This window comes from Bos indicus x Bos taurus, chromosome 8 (genome assembly GCF_003369695.1).
Source record: "Bos indicus x Bos taurus breed Angus x Brahman F1 hybrid chromosome 8, Bos_hybrid_MaternalHap_v2.0, whole genome shotgun sequence".
NCBI classification, from domain to species: domain Eukaryota; kingdom Metazoa; phylum Chordata; class Mammalia; order Artiodactyla; family Bovidae; genus Bos; species Bos indicus x Bos taurus.
In genome coordinates, this window is record NC_040083.1 from 9,316,250 (window position 1) to 9,339,058 (window position 22,809).

General features: G+C 40.1%; 1 protein-coding gene across 2 annotated transcripts in view; it reads left to right on the forward strand.

The window, feature by feature from the left end:
* The window catches only part of KIF13B (kinesin family member 13B), a 212,224-nt gene that overhangs the window by 69,555 nt on the left and 119,860 nt on the right, over nt 1-22,809 (forward strand). For both annotated transcript variants that reach the window (XM_027549009.1, XM_027549010.1), the window contains exons 3-8: nt 4,522-4,534; nt 11,066-11,126; nt 13,004-13,096; nt 14,310-14,490; nt 18,661-18,748; nt 20,926-21,060. In XM_027549009.1, coding sequence (XP_027404810.1) covers nt 4,522-4,534; nt 11,066-11,126; nt 13,004-13,096; nt 14,310-14,490; nt 18,661-18,748; nt 20,926-21,060 — 571 coding nt within the window. The remainder of the gene's footprint in view (nt 1-4,521; nt 4,535-11,065; nt 11,127-13,003; nt 13,097-14,309; nt 14,491-18,660; nt 18,749-20,925; nt 21,061-22,809) is intronic.

Consider the following 22,809-nt stretch of genomic DNA (forward strand, 5'->3'; position numbering starts at 1 on the left):
GTGATGTAACACAGCCGTTACAGAGTGGATTGGAGAGGGATCTTATTAAAACAGATTCCAGATGTTGCAAATTGTGAGAGTTTCAGAAACTTAAATCTTTAAAATTAATAGAGTCAATGAGATCTGGACGTCATGTTTGATTTTGGTAGTTGATAGCAGTAATTGATTTGTAACTCATCGTTCTGGTATAGCTTGTTTTACACATAACACAGTACTGTCTGGCTTATTTTTGGACTCAAAATTTATTTTTGTCATGGTCAGAAGTTTTAATAAAAATTTCCAAATTTATATAAAGTCGTCACTAAGTTTCTTCTTATTGTGGCAGTCTAAGATTAGGACTATAATTCAGTTTAATTTTATGGTGTACTTTATTATTGAAAAGTGAGCATAAGCCGCTAACCCAGGCCAGTAAAAAGAAAGAGGTGAGTGGCTTATTCATAGAAATAGTTCTATCCAAAATATATAATCAAATCATTTGCTGTTTCCCGAGCCACCCTCTTTCTAAATAACATATCTGCGTATGTTGCTTCACCTGGGCTGTTAACATCTTAGTGACTAGACCGCATTTGGGGAACAGTAATTGTGTGCAAGATTCATCAATGGTCACTGAAAAAAGCTACAGTGGGAAAACTAGTAATGTTACAGTGGAAAGGTGGATACACGTGTAACATGATCAGAGCTACCATCATCAGTAGTGAGATCTGGATATCATCATGTGCCTTCTGGCATTTTTAAAAAATTGAAATGTCGATTTACAGTATTTCAGGTATACAGCCAAGTGATTCTTTTCCATTATGGGCTATTAACAAGATCCTGAATATAGTTCCCTGTACTGCGCAGTAGAACCTTGTTGTTTATTTTGTATACAGTAGTGTATATTTGTTGGAGAAGGGAGTGGCAACCCACTCCAGTATTCTTGCACAGAGGACTCTGGCGGGCTGTAGTCTATAGGGTCGCGTAGAGTTGGACACAACTGAGGCGATTTAGCAGTGTTTATTTGTTAATCCCAGATTTCCTATTTGTACACCCCTCTTCACTTTTGGTGACCACAGTTTGTTATCTGTGCCTGTGAGTCTATTTCTGTTTTGGAAATACACTCATTTGTGTCATTTTCAAGACTCCACATATAAGTGACACCACATGATGTTTGTCTTTCTCCTTCTGACTTAGTTCACTTAGTGTGAGAGTCTCCAGGTCCACCATGTTGCCACACGTGGCGTTATTTAATTCTCTTTTATGGCTGAGTAATATCCCACTGTATATATGTACCACATCTTCTTTATCCATTCATCTGTTGATGGACATTTAGGTTGCTTCCATATGTTGGCTATTGGAAATAGTGCTGCTGGGAACATGGGCTGCATGTATCTTTTCAGATTAGAGTTTTTCTCGTGTCTGGTTATATGCCCAGGAGTGGGATTGCTGGATCATATTTTAGTTTTTTAAGGAACCTCCATACTGTCCTCCATAGTGATGGCCTTCTGTTATTGATGTACTTAGAAGGGCTTCTGTGGTGCCTGCCACAATGCCTAACCTGAATTTAGTCTGGAGGAAGCATTAGACAGACCTGTAGTGAGCACATTCTACAGAATAACTGCCTGGTACCCTTCAGGTGTCAGGGTTATGAGAGACACACCACCCCCAGTTGGAGGAGGCATGGCAACTCCATGAATGTGTGATCCTGAACCAGAAAAAGGACATCAATGAGGGCAGTTGGGAAGAAATTCATATGAGGTGTGCTCTAGATTATTTCATAAATCTTGTGTTGATGGTTAATTACCTGGTTTTGATCACTGTAACTGCAGTTTTAATAAGACGTTATCATTTGGGGGATAGGGTGAAGGGTACACAGGAGTTCTTTGTAGTATTTTTGGAACTTTTTGTAAGTGAATTTAACAACAACAAAAACTCAGAAATTCAGACTCTCATCCTTCTACTTTATGCCATCTCTCTGGTCAAGGGACTGGTTTTCTTTGCTTCCTAAATCTCTAGTGTGATCTAGATAGCTGAGGTTTCTAAATAAGGGATTTGGAGGTAGTGAGGCATTGCCTTATCGGATTGCAGCTACAAGTTGAAAGGTTTTGCTTAATTAATTAATTTACTTATTTATTTTTGTACAGAGCTGTAATTACATCTTTGGGTTTCCAGTGACTCCAGGTTATTTGAGCATTGCTGTTGTAGCCACCAGGAGCCATAGCTGGAAACTTAGCTCTGTAATTAATTTACTGGTTTGTTTCTCTTTTTATTATCATGTTCTGGATTCAGGTTAGTCCCACAGATTGTTCTGCTGTGCGTCATATATTGTTGAATTTCGTATTTGTCAATTGTCTTTTAGGAAGAGCTGGTTTTTGTATAAAAATATTTTACCTAAAATGGAAATATCATGCTGAACATCTTATTTTTCCTCCCAGCAAAGATGGTCTGGAGTTTTTATAAATATAATGAATAAGTAAACTTACACCGGCATTAAGCACCACACGGTGGCCTTTTATTGGGTAATAATTGGGATGGAGGAAATTAATACATTGGGAAATGTTTCTGTTACCGGGAGCAGTTGTTAATGTATGACTCACAGATTCTTAAGTCTAGGAGAAACTTGACGAGGTGTTTTGACCAGTGTGGCGGAAGAAGAAAACATGGACTTGGGAATCGGAAGACCTACTTTTGAATCCCAGATCTGTCACTGATTATTATTGTGACTTGGACAGGGCATTTAACTCTTCGGAGCCTTCAGTTTCTCATCTGTAAAACTGGAATGATAATAGCACCTTTCAAAGTTACTGTGAAGATTCAGCGAAGTAGCTTGCAGCATATTGGGTTGGCCCAAAAGTTCCTTTGGGTTTTCCCAAAGGAACTTTTGGGCCAACCCAATACCTGACCTCACACAGGCATCTCATACATGCTGGTTCTGTTCTTACCTTCAACTGGGTTTATAACTGGGCCTTCTGAAATTGATGAGATTCTGCTTTGTTTATAAAGACCTACAAAAAGGTGGTAGCATATGTCAGTCACCTCTGCTGGTGTTTCCCAAGTCTTTTTGTTGGGAAGTTTCCCCAATATCTCTTATCCCAGAGAAATTACTATGTGCTAGTCACATTGGCTGTTACTCCAAAATCTGTTAGACAGGGGTTGCTCATTTGCTGCTTTCCTTGGCGTTTTAGTGTTCAGACCTGAAATCTTTCCATACAAATGAATATTAAATTTAAAAGGAAATCTTATACAACAAAGGCACAAGATGTCCAGACAATTGAAAGAAAGCGTTTCCGTGCACCATTTTCTTTCAAGTTGCAGGTCTGACTTGGCTTTTTGATTCTCTGAAAGACCAGTGGTTCCTGTGGTTGTGGAGTGAACATCATTGTTTTTATGAGTTAACATGGAAATGTTTAGGGCTGAAGGGGCATGTCTGTACCTTATCCTTAGGGGTGTGTGTGTGTGTGTGTGTGTGTGTGTCTGTACCTTACCCTCAGGGGTATGTGTGTGTGTGTGTCTGTACCTTACCCTCAGGGGTGTGTGTGTGTGTGTGTGTGTGTGTATCTCTGCACAGAGCGGGGAGAAGGACAGGGAGAACGACATGGCAGCTGTGACTGTGTTAGCAGTTGGTGAGCTTAGTGAGGGGAGCTCTTTGTGCCTTTCTTACAGCTTTTCTCTAAGTTTGTTGTTGTGTAGTCTGTAAGTTGTGTTCAACTCTTTTGTGATCGCATGGACTGCAGCCCACCAGGCTCCTCTGTCCATGGAATTTCCCAGGCAAGAATACTGGAGCGGGTTGCCATTCCCTTCTCCAGGGGATCATCCGCACCCAGGGATGGAACCTGAGTCTCCTGCATCTTCCACATTGGCAGCTGGGTTCTTTATCACTGAGTCACCAGGGAAGCCCTTCTCTGAGTTTAACTATCTCAAAATTATACTGGATTAAGTTATATTCTTATTCTCTGAGGAGATGTAAGCCAGAGGCATTTTCAGAGGAAGGGAGGTTGAAGGCACCTGAGTCAGCATAGAGAAATAAGTAGTAAGTGAGTAATTCAGTTAGTAGTCACTCACTGGCAAAAAATTAGTTCCTTTAACCTGTTTTTCCTTAGAACAGAACTTTTTTTGTAGAAGGTCCTCTAGAGAGAGAGTAAGCTGCTGCTTTATCAGAGCAAAGGAAACTACTTGGAAGTGGAATCAGATGCTAAGAAGTAAAGAATATTTTTCTATTTACAAGTCATAGACAAGGATAAGCAAAATGGAGAAGGCAGAAATATTAGGACTTTAAAAATTATCTAGTGCTCAAACAATCTTTCTTCTACCTGAAAGATACAAGTTAGTTCTCTATAATTAGCATTCTATCTTACTAGTTAGTAGACATTAATTATCCTTTATTTCAAGTTGCTGTTTGAGTTCAAAGTTAATATTTTGTGTTCTTAATAAATATCAAATAAATATTTATTATCATTTTACCCTTCAAAAGGCATCTTCTAACTAACAAATATTTTTACACTCTTTTCTTTCATGTCAATGATGACACCTCTTTTGGGAACTCAGAAGCCAACCAAAGGTAAGAGATTTGGTTCATTACGGGATGCTTGTTCGAGTTGTATGTGTGTACTTTTTTGTACTGGTATTTTCTTCTGAAAAATAAAAATATTCTCTGTCACTTTTAAAATGAAAAAAATAACGCAAGCCGTCAGCCTATTCATAAATCCAAAGCCATTTATTGGCTTAAGAAGGACTGGAGGTTTATGGAAAAGCTGTTTTTGTACTTTGACCAACTCTGGCCAGTCTCCTGGCAACTACAACACAGATTCCTTTTGTGCCCTGCTGGTCACCACAGATTGGCTGGGAACTTCTCGTTCCAAACTGCGGTCAGAACCAGTACTAGGCAGACTCATCCATGGTGCTCCTGGGACAGCGGGGGACACACTCTCAGGCCAACAGAAACCTGCCCTGGCCCACAGCTTCCTCCGGGAAACGTGCTTTCATCCTAGCTTTGAGCCCAGATTCTCAAGAAACTTCGGTTCCCGTGTCTCTTAGGAATGCAGTTGTGCCAGAGTAGGGACGAGGACTGTGTTTTTGTATTGATCATTCTTGGGAACTTTCCAGGAAATTTATATTTTTATCTACCTTCTTGGAGTTTTGTTTTAGAATCTGTGGTGGAACAGTAATTCCATTCAATATTACTGTTGCTGAAGTATGTATAGACTTGGCTATTGGGACTCTGAATGAGTAAAAAAAAAAAGTCTAATATGGCACTGACTTCTTTATATGTAACAGAACTAATTTTATCAGTTTTAGCTTTTGTGTGAAAAGATGGCTGGCTTATCTTTGTTTTCTTTTTTTTCTGATGGAGCAGAGGCTGGATATTGCAGTAATGATGTGAAGAAACATTACGTGACTGTTTTAAAAATATTCATGTTTTATTTAATTCAACTCTATCTTACCGTTTAGAGAAAATGTGTTGATGTCAAAGATGTGGAAGGGCCAATACTACATTCTTAACAGTGGTTCCCTCTAAGGAGAAATATGTTTGGTGAATAGGAGACCTTTATTCTTTATGCTTCTGTGTTATTTGCCTTGCTATAATGACTGTGTGTTTCTTCTCTGTTACTTGAAAAGAAATTTTTAAAAAAAATAAGGGAAAAAATGTTTATTTAGGGGGAAAAAGGGGAGCTTGTCTGCTTTAGGAAATCCATGGCTGGAAGATACCTGTAATAATTTACAAAACAGCTGAAAGTTAAAGAGGACCTTTCAGTGTTGTTAGTAAACAAGACCTTAACATTCCTAGTTCCCGCCTTTGTACCAGGCTCTGGCGCCTTCCTGTTACTGAGGAGAAGAGCTCAGTAACAGTAACTCTGTGATGAAGGGCCTGGTGTGAAGCAGCGTGGGTCCTAAGTCGCTCAGTTGTGTCTGACTCTTTGTGACCTTATGGACTGTAGCCCTCCAGGCTCCTCTGTCCATGGAATTCTCCAGGCAAGAATGCTGGAGTGGGTTGCCATGCTCTCCTCCAGGGGATCTTCCCAACCCGGGCATTGAACCCATGGTTCTGAAGTCTCCTGCAGGCGGGTTCTTTACCACCAGTGCCACCTGGGAAGCCCAGGTGGGGAGCAGACATGGGCTCCAAGGCTGAGTTCAGCTGCCAGCTCCCCACACCAGTTAGCCGCTAGGTCCTTGACTTCTTTGTATCCTAGGGGCTCCTGTGTAATATTAGCTGTTGCCATTACTTCTCTACTGGAATTGAGAATAAGAATTGTTAAAGAAATCCCTAAATTTAAAAAAGAAAAGAAAAACCTGTAGTAATAGGGAGAAGAGAGCAATGTAGAGTCTGATCTTTGAGAAGTGCACTCGGATGGTTCAAGTGTGAGCTAAGCTTATAAGCAAGCAAAGACTTGGGATGGTCTCTACTTAACATTGGTAAGAGCAGAGTCAAAAAAAGTGATAAGACATGAGAGCTGAAAGCTGCAGCAGAAGAAACTTAATATGAGCTTCACATTGTATTTAATCTCACCCTGCTGACAGATGTACTTTGAAAAGCACCTCCCACCGGAAATTTTGATCCACAGTCCTTTAGGACCATCTTCCTTCTTCTTTCTTTCCTCTCCCTATTGTTGTTCAGTCGCTAAATCATCTCTGTTTCTGTGACCCCATGGACTGCAGCATGCCAGGCTTCTCTGTCCTCTGCTGTCTCCCAGAGTTGCTCGACATGAGTCGATTGAATGAGTGATGCCATCCGACCATCTCATCCTCTGTTGCCCACCTCTCCTCCTGCCCTCAGTCTCTCCGAGCATCAAGGTCTTTTCCAATGAGGCAGCTCTTCACTTCAGGTGGCCAAAGTACTGGAGCTTCAGCTTCAGCATCAGTCCTTCCAATGAATAAGTCAGGGTTGATTTCCTTTAGGAATGACAGGTTTATTGCCTTGCAGTCCAAGGGACTCTCAAGAATCTTCTCCAGCACCACAGTTCAAAAGCATCAATTCTTCGGTGCTCATTTTTCTTTATGGTCCAACTCTCACATCCATACATGACTACTGGAAAAACCATAGCTTTGACTAGACGGACCTTTGTTGGCAAAGTGATGTCTCTGCTAAGTTTGTCATAGCTTTTCTTCCAAGGAGGAAGCACCTTTTAATTTTATGGCTGCAGTCACCATCTGCAGTGATTTGGGAGCCCAAGAAAATAAAAACTGTCACTGTTTCCACTTTTTCCCCATCTTTTTGCCATGAGGTCATGGGATCGGATGCCATGATCTTAGTTTTTTTGAATGTTGAGTTTTTAAGCCAGCTTTTTCACTCTCCTCTTTCACCCTTATCAAGAAACTCTTTAGTTCCTCTTCATTTTCTGCCAGTGGGGTGGTATCATCTATATATCTGAGCTTGTTGATATTTCTCCTGGCAATCTTGATCCTGCTTGTGTTTGATCCAGCCTGGCATTTTGCATGATGTACTCTACATGTAAGTTAAATTAGCAGAGTGAGAATATACAGCTTTGATGTACTCCTCTCCCTGTTGGGGAATTGCTGACATAGTGAGCCTTGACTGCTGATAGACACATGGTTAGCTCTGGGGAAATGTTGAGGATTAGTAATGTACGACATAGTGCTGAGGCTGGGTGGTAGTTGCTGGTCTCCACGCCTCCCACCTCTCTGGGGGTGTTGTCAGATACTGAACTTCCGTAACCCTTTTTATCCTTGCTTCGGCATAACTGTCCCACCCCAGGGAACAAATGCCTGGTGTCACTGTTTTGCACAGATGTGGGTGTTCTGATCCTTCCTTGTGCTAAAGGTATTTCTAGCCAGTCATCTAGTTGGTTGCCCCCAGGCCGCAACCACTCATCTAACTTTCCCCTGGCATCCTCCCGGAGCTTCTCTCGGCTTTGCAGCCATCTCCTCCAGCAGCTATTTGCCCTGTGCTCTCCCCATGGTCCCCACCCAACTCTACCTGCCATCCGTCTCATTGCAGCTGTGTTTCAGGGTTTCTCAATTTCTGGTCCACATATTGGCGAGCAATCTGACTTTCAAAAACTCGCTCTCCTTGCCTCCTTTCTTTCCCTTTTTGACTCTTTACCTCACTCCCACCATCATTTTGAGTTAATTTCAGGTGGAGGTGAATATAGGCATGCATACTTCATTTACCAACCTAATCTAATTTCCTTATTTAAAAAACTTAACTCTTAGGTTTAGGGTCCAGACAGCCTTGTGAGTTCACATAGAAACATTCTTGTGCCAACTCCAAACTCAGATCAGGGACAGATAACATATTTAAAATATTGAAAATCATGTCCTTGTATTCAGAAACAACATATGTCACTTCGAGGGCTTGCAGAAGGCTGGGACTGAATTAGTGTGTTTACTGGGCCTTGAGATCAGACCCAGGTCCTCTGAGGTGCAGCCCTTGCAGACTAGAGGGGGCCCTGATGTGTGGTTGAGGACCTGAGAAGTTCATCCATGTGAAAACTGATCTGGGTAAGGCTCCATCATGAAAGAAGGCTTAAAAAAGGCTTTTGGCCACCAGATCAGATCAGATCAGTTGCTCATTCGTGTTCGACTCTGCGACCCCATGAATCGTAGCACGCCAGGCCTCCCTGTCCATCACCAACTCCTGGAGTTCACTGAGACTCACGTCCATCGAGTCAGTGATGCCATCCAGCCATCTCATCCTCTGTCGTCCCCTTCTCCCCCTGCCCCCAATCCCTCCCAGCATCAGGGTCTTTTCCAATGAGTCAGCTCTTCGCATGAGGTGGCCAAAGTACTGGAGTTTCAGCTTTAGCATCATTCTTTCCTAAGAAATCCCAGGGCTGATCTCCTTCAGAATGGACTGGTTGGATCTCCTTGCAGTCCAAGGGACTCTCAAGAGTCTTCTCCAACACCACAGTTCAAAAGCATCAATTCTTCTGCGCTCAGCCTTCTTCACAGTCCAACTCTCACATCCATACATGACCACAGGAAAAACCATAGCCTTGACTAGACGAACCTTTGTTGGCAAAGTAATGTCTCTGCTTTTGAATATGCTGTCTAGGTTGGTCATAACTTTCCTTCCAAGGAGTAAGTGTCTTTTAATTTCATGGCTGCAGTCACCATCTGCAGTGATTTTGGAGCCCCCCAAAATAAAGTCTGTCACTGTTTCCACTGTTTCCCCATCTATTTCCCATGAAGTGGTGGGACCAGATGCCATGATCTTCGTTTCTGAATGTTGAGCTTTAAGCCAACTTTTTCACTCTCCACTTGCACTTTCATCAAGAGGCTTTTTAGTTTCTCTTCACTTTCTGCCATAAGGGTGGTGTCATCTGCATATCTGAGGTTATTGATATTTCTCCCGGCAATCTTGATTCCAGCTTGTGTTTCTTCCAGTCCAGCATTTCTCATGATGTACTCTGCATATAATTTAAATAAACAGGGTGACAATATACAGCCTTGACCACCACTGAGCTAATTGGGCTTCCCTGGTGGTTCAGATGGTAAAGAATCTGTCTTCAATGCAAAAGACCTGGGTTCCATCTCTGAATTGGAAAGATCCCCTGGAGAAGGGAATGGCAACCCACTGCAGTATTCCTCCCTGGAGAATTCCATGGACAGAGGAGCCTGACGGGCTACAGTCCATGGGGTCACAGAGTTGGACATGACTGGCCATGCACACATATGCATACTGAGCTAATTTCTGTATAAATAGGAGGGAATAGAGACACTGGGCTTTGAAAAGACCCAGACCTGGGGTTCAGTAGCTAGGAGTGGCAGTGTAAAGGTGGCCAAAGGAAGGGGAAACAAACAGGCAATCACGTAAACCATAAAACAAGCTCCCAATTCAGATGTGCTAGCAAACTAACCTATAAAGCCAAGAGGAAAACTGTCATCAGGAAGTGAGGCAGCACACTCAAAGTGGAAGGGTTTGAAGGGCAAACTGAAATGAATTGAAAAGTAATTACCCTTAAAACTTTTTAAAGAGTAAATTATTGAACATGAACTCCAAAAAATTTTAATTATAATCAGTGAAAAATCCTTAAAAGATGGCTTTAAAGAAGAGCATATTTTAGAAAGTAAGAAGCATAAGAGGTCAAGGCAAAGCGTTTGTGGTGCCTCACAAAGTAGCGTCATACATTACCAGTGTTTCCATCGTATGGTCTTCCTACCTTTTGTGTGTGTCGATTATTGTACACAAGAGGGATCGTGGTCCAGACTTTTCATGTGCTGTGTTAGTTGCTCAGTCGTGCTTCACTCTTGGCGACCCCGAGGACTGTAACCCTGCAGGCTCCTCTGTCCATGGGATTTTCCAGGCAAGAATACTGGAGTTGGTTACCATGCCCTCCTCCAGGAGAACTTCCCAACTCAGGGATCAAACCCAGGTCTCCTGCATCCCAAGTGGATTCTTTACTGTCTGAGCCACCAGGGAAGCCCCTCCTCTATGTTCTTAAAGCTACATAGTATGTTGACTGTGGGTGTGTTATAGTTTATTTAAAGAATCTGCATTTTCAGTGTGCTGTGATAATCATCTTTACATTTTTTTTTGTTTTCTCTGAAGAGTAGTAAGACTGTAGAGAATACATAAAAACATAAGAAAACAAAGGTATCGGTAATCTTCCCACACAGCAATGAACTTCATGTATGTAACTGTGTGATTAATAGCCGTCACAGTGTACATATTGCTTTGTAGCCTCCCCCTTTTCACATCACATTGTACAGAGTTTTCATGTGAATTCAAGGTCTATATTATGTACAGGGTGCTTTGTCTTTGTAAGACTGTCCTGTAAATAACTAACCTCCATTGTAAGACAGGGAGTTGTTTTTATTTCAGTACTATGAACCATGTTATCAGAGTTAGACCATTGTTATAACATCATGAGTATGTTACAGTTTTCTTAAAAAATATTTACTTTTAATTGATGGGTTTACAGTATGGGTTTACTTCCTGTCACATGTCAATATGAATTAACCATAGGTGCACATATGTCCCCTCCCTCTTGAATCTCCGTCAGCCTCCCGCCCATTCCCACCCCTCTAGGTTGTTAGAGAGCCCCAGTGTGAGTTCCCTGAGTCATGCAGCACATTCCCATTGGCTACATTTTGTTTTTAACCCATACTTCATTATTTTTATTTTCAACAGGTATTTGCATATGATCACTGTTTCTGGTCTATGGATGAATCTGTCAGAGACAAGTATGCAGGTAAGAGTCCAGCATCCTGTTAACTACTGATAATATAGACAGGTATTTTAACATGTTTTCTATACAGTTTCATAGTAATATAATTTTAGTAACTATACAGCGACTTTCCTCCAGTCTTTACTATTAGAGTGTTTACCTTAATTGGGAACTGGGAGATTAACAGTGCACTGTAGGTGATGTAAGATGATGGAGTTAGATGAACAGCGTTCACAGTCAAGGTTTTCTTAAACGAATGCCGGGCCTCACATGGGACCATAGCATGCAATAGCCACGTCGCTTCCCGTAGATGTTGGTGATGTGGTCAAGAGAGGCAGCTTGGTGAAATGAAAGAACTCTAGCCAAGAAGGAAAGGAAACCCTGAGTTTAATCCAAGCTCCGGTCCTGATTGTCTCTTTGAATAAATCTCTTAGGCTTTCAGTGTTCCTATTTCCTCTTTAGTGGAGAGGAATATGCCATATTCTCTCCAAATTTGTTCTGGGATTCTGTTCTTTTATTCTCCTCAGTGATGACTGTCTCAGGCCCCTTTTCACTACAAGTTTAAAACTATAGTGACTGCCAAATTTAATTAAAAAAAAAATCTAAACAAGACTACAGTGGCAGCCTTATATTTTCTTTATTCCTGATTGCTTGTGACACCTGTTTTCTAAGAAATCTTTTAAATATTGAATGTCTATTGACCTTTATCGTGAGAAACAGTTCATTCTACAGCTGTTTCAAAAAATTGAGGTTAATTTGGGCTGGCTGGGCCCTTTGATGACTTTAAGGATTGCTTCAGGGAATTCCCTGGTACGGCAGTGGTTAGGATTCCATACTTTCACTGTTGAAGGCCTTGATTTGATTGCGGATCACCATGATCCCACACGGAGAAGGCAATGGCACCCCACTCCAGTACTCTTGCCTGGAAAATCCCATGGATGGAGGAGCCTGGTAGCTGCAGTCCATGGGGTCGCTAAGAGTCGGACACGACTGAGCGACTTCACTTTCACTTTTCACTTTCATGCATTGGAGAAGGAAATGGCAACCCACTCCAGTGTTCTTGCCTGGAGAATCCCAGGGACGGGGGAGTCTGGTGGGCTGCCGTCTATGGGGTCGCACAGAGTCGGACACGACTGAAGCGACTTAGCAGCAGCAGCATGATCCCACAAGCCATGCTGCATGGCCTGGGAAAAAACAAGGATTGCTTCAGTATCGGAATTGTGGTGATGCACTAACCTGGTAAATTAATTAGGAAATGAGACATAATGGAATGCTATTTATAGCATGCAAAATATAACAAACATAACAGCATCCAGTTCTTCCGTATTATTTTCAAGACTCAAAGAAGTTAAATAATTTGTCAAGGTCACTTGATTATTGACACATTTAATTTAGCCTGTGAAGACGATCTGACCATACTCTCTATGTTCATGATTGAAAGCTACAAAAAACATCCCAGACTTTCCTCCCTCTCCCAGCTGATCTGTAATTAAACATTATCATTGAGGGAAAAGGAGAGGGAATTTGATACATACCATTGTTTTGAACTTCAGCGCACACTCAGTAGAAGCATTGGCTGAGTGGTCCATAGTTGAATTCAGGTCCACCCAGGTCCCAAGCACATATATCAGATTCTTTATAAAATAGAAGTTCATTGGTCTATTTTTTGGGCCAGTGTTTATTCAAGTTTATATCATCAGGAACTTTTCACTCATTTTCTGTCATATGCTAACTACAAATGACCTGCTTCCAAAGAAACATTCATCAAGTTTAAAAATCTTGTTTGGTAGATAAACAAGCTGAAAAAAAAAGAGGCGTTTTTGAGGGTTTTGTTTGTTTTTAATTGTTCATATGTGGTTTTGGCTTAAAACATGTGTTTTCTCTGTGTTTTTCTCTTTCAGGTCAAGATGATGTTTTCAAGTGCCTTGGTGAGAATATCCTGCAGAACGCGTTTGACGGCTACAATGCGTGTGTCTTTGCCTATGGACAGACTGGTAATTGTTACATAATCTATGGTTTTTTTAAGCTTTAACGATCCTAACAAAGAAAATACCAGAAAGAATACCTGTCGCTAGCATCTTAGCAGTTACGGTTGATACAGGAGCGCTTGCCTTCTGTGCCTTTGTGGCCAACAAGAAAGGAAGGGGACAGTTAGGGAGTTTGGGAGGGACATATACACACTGCTGTATTTAAAATGAATAACCAGCAGGAACCTCCTGTGTGCACAGGAGACTCTGCTCAACGATATGTGGCAGCCTGGATGGGAGAGGAGTTTGGGGAAGAATGGATACACGTGTATGTATGGCTGAGTCCCTTTGCTGTTCCCCTGAAACCTTCAGCATTGTTAACAGGCCATATACCTCAATACAAAAGAAAAAAATTTTTTTAATTAAAATAACAAAGTGAAGGAGTCATTTTTATCTGAAGAAGGAAATGGCAACCCACTCCAGTATTCCTGCCTGGAGAATCCCTTGGACAGAGGAGCCCGGTGGGCTGCAGTTCATTGTGTCGCAGAGTTGGACACGACTGAGCGATGCACACACAGGATTTTATCAGGATTTATCATATAGCTTGTCCAGTTGAAAATTGTTCTTCAAGAGAAACATGCCTGTGATATATTCAAGACTTAAAATTCTTTTTAGGACTATGAGTGATTTAAGTTTTTCCTTTCTGTTTTCTCAGGTTTTGTAAATGTTCTCTAAAGAATATGTATTTTTGGTGCAATGGGGAAAATAAATTTGTACTAGAAAAAAAATGACTCTGATTTCTATGCCTTTGCCAGAGGGTAGTGGTAGAGAGTTAATTTGCTCTGGGGCCTGCAGAGATGGCATATATGTTTTTTGTGCTATGATTAGTGGTTGGGAGCAAGCACATAGCATTCATCATATGGATCTTTCCAGTTCAATTTTAGAGAACTATTCAGACCTCACAATTTTTCAGTCATTTTAGGTAATTTTTTTTTTTTTTTAAGTATAAGGGTGGTTAAAGAAGGTTTTTGTTTTTCTTCCTAAGGAATGTGTACCAGTGACTTTTACATGTACAAATAGGAAAGCTAGTCTGCTTATGAGTGTCATCATGGTATTTGCGTATATTCCTTATTTTGGGCATTTTGCTAAGTGCTAGGGTTTTATTATGAGCAATGGAAAGAGGGCTGTGTATTTAAACTTCTCAAGGAGACAGTAATAACTATGATTTCTACTTTTTTAGGATCTGGAAAATCTTACACCATGATGGGCACGGCTGACCAACCTGGATTAATCCCAAGACTCTGCAGTGGGCTCTTTGAGCGAACCCAGAAAGAGGAAAATGAAGAGCAGAGTTTTAAAGTAGAAGTGTCCTACATGGAAATTTATAATGAAAAAGTTCGAGACCTTCTTGATCCCAAAGGGTAAATGACTTTGAGGTTTGAATGTTATGATACTAGAGACTAAAGCAGACTTCATGAATTGGCTTAAGAGAAATGTTTTATATTGAACTTTGGTAGAGAGTTATTTATCTAGTTCCTGTCTTTGGGATTTGTTTTTAATTTTATTAAGTGGCTTCCTGCAGCTGGTTCTGGGCTTTTGAACTTGGGCTGAGTTGGGCTGGGAAGCATGGTTGAGTGGCATGTGTTTGGGCTGTATACCGCCTGTCTCAGATATATTCAAAGCCACAAAGAAAAAATACGTAATGATAGTTAACTTACTGTGTATCAGGATAACTGGTATCCTTCATCAAGTAGGGTGTTTCTTTGTTTTAAAACAAGAAGTTTTGGATGGAATTCATCCATTTATTTGCAGGCTGTGAAGTGAGGGAGAGGCATAATCAAAAATAGTGAAACCTGGACTTCTAGAGGGTTTGTTTTAATGATTCTCAGAAAAAGAGACTGTCCCATTTCATGGCCTAGACTTTGGTTTTTTCCTTATGTATTTAAATTGGTTTTATTTAATACAACAGCGCTAACCTCATAGCCCTAATATTGTGATTTGACCCTCATCATTTTTGTGGCGTAGACTTTGAAAGAAGTGGCTTCAAAGTGTTAGAAAGCCTTCAAAAATGATGGCTTCACTCTGCAGTCATAACTGAAGCTAATGAGGAAGATAAGTGGGTATCTGAGGAAATTTGCTCATTGCACAGAGTTCTCAGAGTTCAGATTTTCAGGAAGTGCAACAGTGGAGAGAAAGAAACAGATACTAACCGCAGCTTGTGGCTTATTGCTGTAAGAACAGTATTGGGGAGGTCAGAGAGCCACGTGAGCTGAGGCTTACAGAAAGTGTGGAGGATGCCTAGGGCACATCTAGTTATGTTTGGGTGAAAAAGATGATCAGGGAAAGCTGGTCTTAGAAGCAGTGAAGTCAGTGGCCCTCCATCAAGAGAAAACCAAACTGATCAAGTCCTCACAGGCCTCTTGATTTCTTTAACAAAGATAACCATCTGCAGGCCTTTCTGAATGAGACTGAATTGGTACTTAGTGTTTCTTATTTTTTTGGCTCCACCACGTGGCTTGTGGGATCTTAGTTCCTCAGCCAGATGTATAATAGAACCTTGGCCCCCGCACTGCCGCGGGCTCCTTGGCACTTAGTGCTTCTATTCAGAACCTTACGTGCATAACGTTTATCGAGCAACCCCTGGGTGCCAGGCACCTTGCAGTCGTAGATGAAGAGCTCACAGTGGACAGAATGGGAGTTTTTCTTTATTTTTCAGACTTTAAACTTTTTGTTTTGTATTGCGGTATAGCCAATTAACAACACTGTGGTAGTTTGAGGTGAACAGTGAAGGGACTCAGCCATATACATGCATCCATTCTCCCCCAAACCCCACTCCCATCAGGCTGCCACATGACACTGAGCAGAGTTCCATATTCTACACAGTAGATCCTTGTTGGTTATCCATTTTGAATATAGCAGTGTGTGCATGATCTTCCCAAACCCCCTAGTGATCCCTTCCCCACCAGCACCCATAAGTTCGTTTTCTAAGTTTGTGAGTCTCTTTCTATTTTGTAAGTTCATTTGTAAAATTTCTTTTTAGATTCCACATGTAAGGGATGTCACATAATATTTCTCCTTCTCTGTCTGACTTATTTCATTCAGTATGACACTCTCTAGGTCCATCCATGTTTGTGCAAATGGCATTGTTTCATTCTTTTTAATGACTGAGTAGTATTACATTGTATATATGTCCCATGTCCTCTTTATCCAGTCAGATTGGGAGTTTTGGAAACAAACAGTTATGAAATCAATGCAGTAATGCTTTTACATTGTAAAGGAGGCTTATACAAAATAGGTGAGAGCAAAGAGGGACTGACCAACTGTCTTTGCCCAGGAGAGAAGGGACGATTTCACTGAGAGTGCTTGATGAATTTTGTGCTGAGTAGGAGTTTATTACTGAGAAGCTGGGTGAGAAGAATTCAGGCATAAAGAACAGCTGTGCCCGAGTGTGGAGGCGTGGAGAAGTTGAGGATTGGAAAAGGGACCCAGCTGTTCAGTGGACTGGAGGACAGATGTACAGATGTCAAAATAGGAAACCAGAGTCCACAGGGAGGAAGACCATGGCCTGGGTATCCACGTTTGCTAAATATCGTGCCCCATACTTTTCCTGTTCTGCCTTCAATACTTTTTCTTGCACCTTCATCTCTGAAGAGCATCATTTTCCCTGAGACCCTAGACCTACTCTTTCCAGAAATTCTTAGCTGACTTCATTCTCATGTTTTATACTCCACAGTGCTTTTGTGAATAGCTTGAACTTTGCGTGCGTGCATGCTTAGTCGCGTCTAACTCTTTTGCAGTCCCATGGACTGTGTCCCACCAGGCCCCTCTTCCATGGCATTTCCCAGGCAAGAATACTGGAGTGGGTTGCCATTTTCCTATGCTAGGAAATCTTCCCAACCCAGGGATCGAACTCCAGGCTCCTGCATCTCCTGCATTGGCAGGTGGATTCTTTACCACTGAGCCACCTAAGCCCTAACTTGAGCTTCACTATCTACGATTTGCTAAGTCTTTAATAATATCTTATATGTTTGTCTTGTGTATAGTTTAGTAATTAACTGCACGGGCTTTGGAATCACCTGGCACTGGATTCCGGTCTTCTACTTGTTACCTATTGAGCAAGGTCCTTATGCTTTCTAGACCTCATTTGTCCGGAACGGGTGATAACATTACATAATATCTCAGAGGGCTGTCATGAAAGTTAGGCTGAGATCTTAGAATATTTACTGGCTCATAGTAAGTGCTCAGTAAGTGTTAGTTGTGGTTGTTTCCTTCATGAGTTTCTTGAGAATTTCTGTAGTGTTTCTGAAGAGCCAAAGTGAGTGAATTAAAAGCTCTATGATTCCTTTTCAATGAAGGATTGTTTGAGACCTCGTTACTTTATTCAAGTACTGATTTTATTAATTCACCATGTACTATGTGTAGTAATGTAGTTATATTTTACTCAAGAGATAATGCAGTATGCACTATCTTTAAGAAATAGGGGAAAATGAAAGGAAAAAAGTTGTAATAGAATATGTATCCAGAGATCAGAACTAAGTTGAATACTCTATGCACTTTTATATACAGTTTTATAGTAGTAAGTTTTGGTGATTGATCCTAGGATACTGTAGATTCTAAATCATTGGAAAATAATGAGTTACATAGAACAAGACTCATTTCTAATCTTACCATCAGTATTCTTTTTAAAAATTGCAGTGTTTAGGGAATTCCCTGGTGGTCAAGTGGTTAGAACTTAGCACTTTCAGTGTTGGGGCCTGGGTTCAGTCCCTGGTTGGGGAGCTAAGATCACAAAAGATGCATGGTACAGCCGAAAAAAAAAAAAAGTAACGTTTATACTTTGTGAGGAGCTTTTTTCACATAGAGTTAGTAAGTAACATATATCCTTATTATTTTTTGGTTGATATCATTAAGTATGCTGTAAGCTGTAGGGTTTTGGCAGGTTCCCTTGACTGGTTTTATTAGTTCCTTGTTTGTAAGAGGTTTATTTATTTATTGTTTAACTCATGAGTATTTAGTTTTACTGAATCATTTTTCAGTTTATTGAAATCATTTATGGAAATGGTATTTTTGTTTCCTCTTTAGTCTTATCATTTTGATAAAAGACATGAGTCTTTTCTCAATATTAAAACCACCTCGCAGCCGCGGGCAGTCCAGTTTTATGTTTTTGACGCGCTGTTAGATTCCGCCTGCTGTCTTGGTCTTAGTCTGTCTGTGTTTGTCTTTATTCATGATTGAGACTGGCCTGTCGCTTGCTTTCTGGCGCAGTTTACATTTATCTAGTTTTCTGCTCTCTGCGCCGCATTCTGTGATGTGACCAGCAGATTGTTTGTATTTATTCCACTCTGCATTCTTTGTGGTAATGGACATCCCACAGTGTACCCTTTTGAACTATGTGATATTTTACTCCATTATGAAGTTTTTCTTACCAGTCAAGAATCTTAAGTTTTGGTTTAAATTCTTCTGGGATCAAGTCTGTTCTGTTTATTTGGGATCTTTATTGAATTCAGTCTGTATTTTTATGGAGCCGTGGTTGAGTCCTTTCCTAAACAGGTTATTGTTTGAAAATCGTTTCTTTTGTTTTTAACGAGCAGAAGCCGTCAGACATTAAAAGTCAGAGAACACAGTGTGTTGGGACCCTATGTGGATGGACTGTCTAAACTGGCTGTCACAAGCTACAAGGTAACAGCATCCTTTATGTCAACTACTGAGATTCACGGTAGCAAATTTTGTTGTTGCTGAATTTGTGATCTTTTTTTTTTTTTTTGCAATTAAGAAAGTTATAGCATCACTTTAATAAGTCAACTTTTTTACAAAGCTCTTTATTAAAAAGCTATATCTGGTTATTAAGTCGGTTTAATTTTGAGAGACGGTATACATGTTTGCAAGGCATACCTATTCATCTATTGTGAGACATTTTTTCCATAGTTTATGAGCTCTGAAACTGATATTCCTTATGGTTATATCTTAAAATGATAAATAGCAGAATTTTTTTCTTCCATAGTAGTACATAAAATAATGATGTTGCTTATGAATTTGGTGATTTAATGAAATTAAATATGAGTTGAGTAGTTGGCATTCAAAGCCTGTTTCTAATTTGAAAGAATCTCTCAATGGCCTTTAGTTACTAGTTCTCTTCATTTTCAGACGTCACAGTTATGCTTTGTGTGAATCTGTTGGGCTTCCCTCTTTGGGGAAACGGGGGTGGTGTGAGCCATGATGTAATATACATTGAATTAAAAGTTAGAGACTTTTGATTTGGTGACAGTCCTCTCATGTGACTCCTGTATGACTCTGGAACGTCTACTCCATCTCACCAAGCCTCTCTGTCCTAATTTTTAGAATGGAAATTAGTTTTATTGTCTTGACTGTCTTTTGAAGTAGATTCAGGAGTTCCTTTGTTCATGGATCAAATTCTGTCATTTGGTCAATGATACTTGTTTAGTAAACATTTATTGAACACCTCTCCTGTGCCAGACATTGCGCTAAGTGCTGAAGAAATAAAAAATGAATGAGGTCCGTTCCCTCAAGATGCTTACAGATGTTTTAAAGGTATTATAAAAAAACATGATTTTAAGTGCAATGAGAAATGCATGTTTCAGGTTCATGGTAGTTTGAATGTGGAGTTCCTAACTTAAATGGATATGTAGATATCCAGGGAGGGTAGTATCCAGGAAGGCTTTTGGAAGAAATCAGATGAGTTGATGCATGTGAAAAGTCTTAAAAAACTCTAGGGTATCATGTAAATGTTAGGTATTATTAGAAATTTACCTATTAGGTAAATTTTTGTCTCATTTGCACATATGGCCAGACTGAGTTGCAGCGGCCTCTGAGCAGTGCAGTCCCTTATCCACTGCAGTGTGCTCCCCTAAAGATGGGGTTCCTTTATGGGAAAGTACAGGAGACTGGATAAAAGGAGGCACTTAGTGGACTCTCTCACAAGTGTATCTTTGTTGTTTCTCATTAAATCCCTGGAAGATAGATGATGATGTAGCTCTCTTGTTACTTGTGTGCTTGCTAAGTCACTTCAGTTGTGTCGGATTCTTTGTGACGCTGTGGACTGTAGCCCACCAGACTCCTCTGTCCATGGGATATTCCAGGCAAGAATACTGGAGTGGGTTGCCATTTCCTTCTCCAGGGGATATCTTTGACTGAGGGGTCAAACCCACATCTCTTAAGTCTCCTGCATTGGCAAGTGCCACCTGGGAACCCCCATTGTAATGAAACTAAGTTTCAGATTGCTTAAATAAATTTTTTAGAGCCTTTAACATTTAAAAAAAAAAATGAAGATCCCATGATCTTTTGAGTGTATTATGCTGTCTCTGTTTTAGCTATAATGGTAAAGAAGTTTAGTAAGTCCATGAAGAAAATGAGTCTTGTTCTCATTTTTAAAAACAGGTCTGGTAAGATATGCACTAATTTAGTGATCCAGTGCTATGCCTGCGGGGAGGGGTTACAAATTATTTTTGTTTTCTGTTTAGTCATACAGTCTAATTTGATTTAATGACTTCTATTGCTATAACTAAATAAGCTAAAGATTTTCTAATTTCTAGGTGAGATGAGGCCTGGCAAGGCATGTTTGTCCATCTCATGGGACTTTGACATGCAGCTTCTACTCTTTTCTAACTCTTGGTCAGAGCTGACACTATTCTACACCTACAGTAAATGTATTTTCTTTGTGTTTTCAGAGATAGTATTGTTTCTTGTACTCTATGGGGCTTCATGTTCATTGGAAAACAGAATATAAACTCCAGCTGTGGCCGACTAAGCAGTGAAAATTGAAATGCATTTCGTAGCATAGCAGAGTGTTCATGTTTATTAGATGATAAGATGTGAGTCTGTGACTTGTTTCCATGTAGGATATCGAGTCTTTGATGTCTGAGGGTAACAAATCCCGTACAGTTGCTGCAACCAACATGAATGAGGAGAGCAGCCGATCACACGCGGTGTTCAAAATCACCCTCACACACACTTTATACGACGTGAAGTCTGGGGTAGGTATTCGGATGCATGACTTTTTTTTTTTTTTCCCCAATTTCTAAAGTGAATCATGGTTTATCTTATTCCTTCTGGTGTTAGATGACTTAAAGTTCTAACCAGACATGTGTATCAGTTAGGACTCAGGACAAGAAATAGAAGCCGCTCTAGGTAAGCAGAAAGGATTGAATGGAGGGAATTGGATAATGACACAGGTGTTGATGTACCTTCTGAGAAGTGGTTTCTGGATTCAGTCTCTAGAAATAATCTCCAGAACAGCACAGATCTCATCCAGTGAGGATAGTACTACTCTGTGGCCACCCCCAGACCTGTGAGTTCCAGGCACATCCCAGGGCTGTGACCCAAGATACAGGAGTCAGGGAGGCTGCCCTCTTAGAGCCCTGGAAGTTGGAGAATGTGAGCTGGGATACTCTTTGGAAAACTCATATACCCATGCTCCTGCTTGCCCGCAGAAAAAGCCAGAATGGGCTTGACCTCTACTGTGTTTCTGCCTTTTAAATTTGAAGCAAGAGTATCTGATTGACAGAGTCTAAATCACATCCTGAACACTGGCTGCAAGGGAGTCTGAGAAATGTAGATTTTAGCTCTCTACTCTCTTCACCTGAAGGAAGTTGGAACAGAAGCTGTAGCAACTGATGGCCTATAGTCTCTGCCAAAGCATTTTTTGAACTTTAAACTCTGATGGCAGATTGTGTAAGCTAATAACACCCTAGCTGATTTAGTGAGGTTTCCTTTGAAGTGTTACCTTATGCTAAAAAGCTGAGTGTTAGAAGGGGTCAACAGAACCAGAGATATATATGCTTCTACCACACTGAAAACTTCTGTGTTGACTCATACATTTGTGTTTTCCTTCTTACTTTGTATGTGAATTTTTGCATATTTTATTATTACCCTGAAGTGAATCAGTTTCAAGTAGCAGAAGCTAAAATGATCACCCTGGCAAACTGCTATATTTTGGCAAGATTTTCATTTGCTGAGAGCATAGTTTTCTTCTTTTACCATCACAGCAAGATTAGTGTAATGACAGAAAGTTCTTTGTTTTCTACTTCCTTTTCAGCATAAAACAAAAAACATTCTGACATTTTTTTTTTTCAAACCAAAAGTACTTTTGATTTGGGAAGCTGAATTCCTTTTTGTTAGTAACATGTTTATTTATGGAAATAAATATAAATGTATATTTTAAAAGAAAGTTTTAAAAAGTGATCCAGAAATGTGGTTTCTTACATTTCTTGTATTGCTGCTAAAGTGTAAAATATCAGTTATGTCTGTGATTTGATAATAGAATATTTTTGATAAAGGAAAATGTCAGTATATAGAAATACCTTAACTAGGAAAATATATAAACTTCATACCTGAAATTATGGAAAAGAGAATTATTATATGAACAATATGAAAACATTTTAGAAAGCATTAGGTTTTTGAGGAATCTTTCTGTTGGATAAAGTCAATTTCTTTTTTAATATCATAAGAAATGCAAATATTTTCCCTCGGGATTATTAGTGTATATGAAATTTTAGGCACAGTTTCATATATTAGAATTTACACTTGTAATGATTTTATATACTTCTCTGTGAAAGTTTTGTTAGGTTCCCTTCAAAATGTACCATTTTGGAGTCACAGTTTCTTTTTTTTGGAGATAATTTTCTCTCTGGATTAGTAGTTGTGTATGATTTTATATGTCTCTACCACTGGGCTGTATAGTTTTCTTACACTGTTTTATAGCAGTGCAAATTAATTTTAAAATG